At 45.0% G+C, this 4,669-nt stretch overlaps 1 protein-coding gene across 1 annotated transcript; it reads left to right on the top strand.

The window, feature by feature from the left end:
* The first annotated feature begins 915 nt into the window (after positions 1–915).
* Positions 916–2,831, top strand: LOC139387800 (GTPase IMAP family member 9-like). The gene is made up of 3 exons (XM_071134031.1): positions 916–1,663; positions 2,275–2,397; positions 2,674–2,831. The coding sequence occupies exons 1-3, from the start codon at positions 916–918 to the stop codon at positions 2,829–2,831; spliced, it is 1,029 nt and encodes a 342-aa protein (XP_070990132.1).
* Positions 2,832–4,669: the final 1,838 nt, after the last annotated feature.

Here is a 4,669-nt window from a genome sequence, read left to right as displayed (position 1 = left end):
CTGCCCAGTGTGAGAAGAGACGTGGAGGAGTGAGAGGGAAGAAGCTCACTCTGGTCAAAGCTCCTGGCTGGTGGAGGAAATATTGTTTAGGTGACACACCAGAGTTGGTTAAGAGAGAACTTATAAGCAGTACATCTCTTTGCCACCCTGGACCCCATGCTTTCATACTTGTGGTTGAGGCTGAGTGTCGATTCACAGAAGCAAGCAGGAAATCAGTAGAGGAACACCTGGAGCTTCTCCGTGAGAGAGTCTGGGGTTACATTATTGTGCTGTTCGCCTATGGGGAAGGTCTGGGAGACACAACACCCATTGAGCAGCACATTAAGAATGTGGGGAAGGCACTCCAGTGGCTCATTGAGAGATGTGGGAGCAGGTACTACGTCTTTGACAGTAAAGGTAAAGCCACTAACACTGAGGTCACAGAGCTGCTGGAGAAGATAGAGGAGATGGTGGCAGGGAACAATGGGAGCCACTTTTGGAGTTGAGGGTGCAGTGTTGCTGAACATTGAGGAAAGGGAAGGGGAGTGGTGGAGAGATCGGAAGAAAGATGTCTGAAAACGCAGAAGGAAAGGAAGAAACTAAATGTGCTTCTGAATGGTTGGTAATAAATAAATGGTCAGAAGAGACAACATGAACCACTTAAATATGATAAATATGCTCTAAGCAACAATTCCACCTGCATATACCCATTTATTATTCCTCCACAAAACTGCCCTGATCTCCACTATAATACCCTAATAATTATAATTCTACAGCTCTAATGATCTTGTTACATCTCTATTAGGATGTCCGCGAGTAACCGTTTTGTGAAGGCTAAATGGTTGTATGTTCTATGTTTTAATGAATTTCAATTGATATCTTATGAATTTCTTTCTTACAGAGGAGACCCACATCCTAACCAAACTGAGAATCCTAATGCTGGGGTGGGTCTTTGTTGGGAGAAGTGCTGCTGGAAATGCCATCTTGAACACTTCTAAGTTTGAGGCTGGAAGGAGAAGTGTAAAATTTACACAACAGTCGGCTAAGTTTGGGGGGAGGCAAGTCACTGTCGTGGACACACCCGGATGGTGGACATTCTTTCTGGCCGAGTTCACTTCTCCCTTGGTGAAGTCAGAAATCCTGAAGGGTGTTTCTCTGGGTTGTCCGTTTCCCAATGCTGCCCTCCTGATGATTCCTGTAGACACAGCGTTTACTGAGGAACAGAGGAAGGTGACACAGGACAACATGAAGCTGCTAGGAGAGGGAGTCTGGAGACACACTATAGTGGTCTTTACCTGGGGGGCATGTCTGGGAGACACAACTATTGAGCAGCACATTGAGAGTGAAGGGAAGGCCCTGCATTGGCTTATAGAGAAATGTGGGAACAGGTACCATGTCTTTGACAGTAAGGGTAAAGACACAGACGCTCAGGTCAAAGAGCTGTTGGAGAAGATAGAGGAGATGGTGGCAGGGAAACATTTATTTTGCCTGAGCACTGAGATCCATAAACCAGTGGAGACAGGGATCATTCCACGGGCAGATGATGAAGCCACTGAGAAGATTTCACAACTTCTCAATCAGGAATGGGATCGGAGAAACTGGGAGATTTTGGAAATAGCAAAGACATCAACTCCACCAATTCTAAAGGGAAATAGGAGTATGCCTGAACCTTATAGACCTGACTGTGAGTAATCACTTTTCTCTCTCTCTTTTACCCCAGCATGCTTTGTTTGAAGTTCTTCATTGTTATTGTTTTTCCTGAACAGTCAGTGGAGACAAGCCACCCCTGGAGAGCTCTAGACTGGGAGAGGGAGAAATCCCAATGGAAGATCTGAGGTAGGATCAAGGTGTTAGCAGTAAGCAAAGCGTCTTCTTATACCAGAATATACATCCTTTCCTCAATTCCACCCTCCTCGCACTGTCTCCATTCAATGTAACCTTGTGCATCTGTACCATAGAGATAGATAGAGGACTCATCTTTGTATCTGTGCCATTATAATGTCTGTGACAGCATGGGCAGCTTCATTGAGGCTATATCCATTTTAAATTAGTCCATTTTCTTCTTCACGATTGGCTGATACCTACTGATGACCTGGTTGGGCTCGCTCCAATCGAGTCATCAGGAGGGATCAGCCAATGAAGTAAGGAAGTCCCACCCAGTTGACTACCTTAAAATGGTGGAAGCCCTCAATGGTGCTTGGCATGCTGCCCATGTTAATACAGACTTTTGGCCACTAGAGGCCTCTATCTTTCTCTATGATCTGTTCTTATGTCTTTTTTTGCTTTGCATAGCAGGCGGTCAACAATTAGAAAGATTGCAGTCGATAGATCTGGAGGTGAGAGAACAGTGGAAGGAACTGCTGGAGAAGGAGTGGAGTCGGAGAGAGATAGCCAGTCAGCTGAATCTGCCATCTCATGGTGAGTGGCTGGTAACTTTGGATAATCTGCATCAGTTTTAAATTCACCGAAATGTTTCTGTCACAGAAATCTGTTCTCTAGCTACAGCCTCTCTATGGCTCTCTGATGCCTAACAAATAGCTTATTTATGCCGATACAGAGTAGAAGTATTCAATCAACGATTCACTGACATTTTGATATAAATGCATTTTTTATTGGGCAAAATAAATCTCAGACGCAATATTCGGGCATGATCAGCAATGATTTCCCTGTTGTTGAAGTTATATTGTGCCACAGATAACATCTCCGAGCCAGACGCTGACGAGCCGAAGAGATCCCGTCACAAAGTCTTAGCGTGGCTGAAGAGCTCTGGATATCGCACTGCCTCTACCACAAGTATGGACGGTATACACAGCAGTAAGACAGAGGACTTTGTGACAGATGTGGGCAACTAGTTCAGACGAGAAGAGAGAAACATCAGGTTGTAATCTATAATCTAGTTTAGGAGTAAATCTAACTGGTATCTGCAGTCAGATTTGCAGACGTAAACCAGGTAACAGAGGTGATGTTTCCGGTCATCTTGCCCTGGTAAAAACGCAGTGGTTCGCGCTTTCAGTTTCACGGGAATGCTGCCATCAATCCACGGTTTCAGGTTTGGGAATGTTTTAATCGTTGCTATGGGAACGACATCTTCAATGCACTTTCTAATGAACTCGCTCACCGAATCAGCGTATTCGTCAATGTTGTTGTTTGATGCAATGCGGAACATATCCCAGTCCTGGTGATCGAAGCAGTCTTGGAGCGTGGAATCAGATTGGTCGGACCAGCGTTGAACAGACCTGAGCGCGGGAGCTTCTTGTTTTAGCTTCTGTCTGTAGGCAGGGAGCAACAAAATGGAGTCGTGGTCAGCTTTTTCCGAAAGGAGGGCGGGGGAGGGCCTTATATGCGTCGCGGAAGTTAGAATAGCAATGATCCAAGGTTTTACCAGCCCTGGTTGCGCAATCGATATGCTGATACAATTTAGGGAGTCTTGTTTTCAGATTAGCCTTGTTAAAATCCCCAGCTACAATGAATGCAGCCTCAGGATATGTGGTTTCCAGTTTACATAGAGTCAAATAAAGTTTGTTCAGAGCTATCGATGTGTCTGCTTGGGGGGGAATATATACGGCTGTGATTATAATCAAAGAGAATTCCCTTGGTAGATAATGCGGTCGACATTTGTTTGTGAGGAATTCTAAATCAGGTGAACAGAAGGACATGAGTTCCTGTATGTTGTTGTGACCACACCACATCTCGTTAACCATAAGGCATACGCCCCCGCCCCTCTTCTTACCAGAAAGATGTTTGTTTCTGTCTGCGTGAAGAAACCAGCTGGCTGCACCGATTCCGTTAGCGTCTCTCGAGTGAGCCATGTTTCCGTGAAGTAAAGAACGTTACAGTCTCTGATGTCCCTCTGGAATGCTACCCTTGCTCGGAATTCATCAACCTTGTTGTCAAGAGACTGGACATTGGCGAGTAGTATGCTAGGGAGTGGTGCGCGATGTGCCCGTCTCTGGAGCCTGACCAGAAGACCGCTTCGTTTCCCTCTTTTACGACGTCTTTGTTTTGGGTCGCAGGCTGGGATCCATTCCGTTGTCCTGGGTGAAAGGCAGAACACAGGATCTGCTTCGGGAAAGTCATATTCCTGGTCGTACTGATGGTGAGTTGACGTTGCTCTTATATTCAGTAGTTCTTCCTCGACTGTATGTAATGAAACCTAAGATGACCTGGGGTACCAATGTAAGAAATAACACGTAAAGAAACAAAAAACTGCATAGTTTTCTAGGAACGTAAAGCGAGGCGGACATCTCTGTCGGCGCCGGAAGTTACACTAGTTTATTTACAAACCGAGTACATATATTACCCATATTGCTGCCTTAAAACAATCTTTGATTATTGTCCTATGCATGACGTATTTTAACATGCACTACCGTAACAGTTTATTGTAAAAAAATAAATAATTTTTAAACGCCTTTTAAGTCAAAAATGTTTCTATATAATTGGTCAAAAAATGAATTTAGCTACTAAATAAGGATTTTGATTTAAACAATGGAGTCACTCAATATGTGAATGGTGTAGGCTACTGTAAGTCACTCTGGATAGTGTCTACTAGCAAACCACTAAATGTAGGTCTAAATATGAAATGTACAACCTCTGCAGTCCCGGAGCACCGCCATCCCGGAGCAGTCCCGGAGCAGTCCCGGAGCAATCCCGGAGCACCGCCGTCCCAGAGCAGTCCCGGAGCAGTCCCGGA

The sequence above is a fragment of the Oncorhynchus clarkii genome, chromosome 29, assembly GCF_045791955.1.
Source record: "Oncorhynchus clarkii lewisi isolate Uvic-CL-2024 chromosome 29, UVic_Ocla_1.0, whole genome shotgun sequence".
Lineage (NCBI taxonomy): Eukaryota > Metazoa > Chordata > Actinopteri > Salmoniformes > Salmonidae > Oncorhynchus > Oncorhynchus clarkii.
The sequence above is the reverse complement of the archived record's forward strand: the minus strand, read 5'-3'. Positions and strand labels throughout refer to the sequence as shown.

What these genes read in the sequence shown, in the direction of transcription:
- LOC139387800 (XM_071134031.1), top strand. Translation starts at nt 916, where the DNA reads ATGCTGGGGTGGGTCTTTGTTGGGAGAAGTGCTGCTGGAAATGCCATC. An exon ending in TGAACCTTATAGACCTGACT is followed by an intron (nt 1,664 to 2,274) that starts GTGAGTAATCAC and finishes TTTGCATAGCAG; the next exon opens with GCGGTCAACAATTAGAAAGA. An exon ending in GCTGAATCTGCCATCTCATG is followed by an intron (nt 2,398 to 2,673) that starts GTGAGTGGCTGG and finishes ATTGTGCCACAG; the next exon opens with ATAACATCTCCGAGCCAGAC.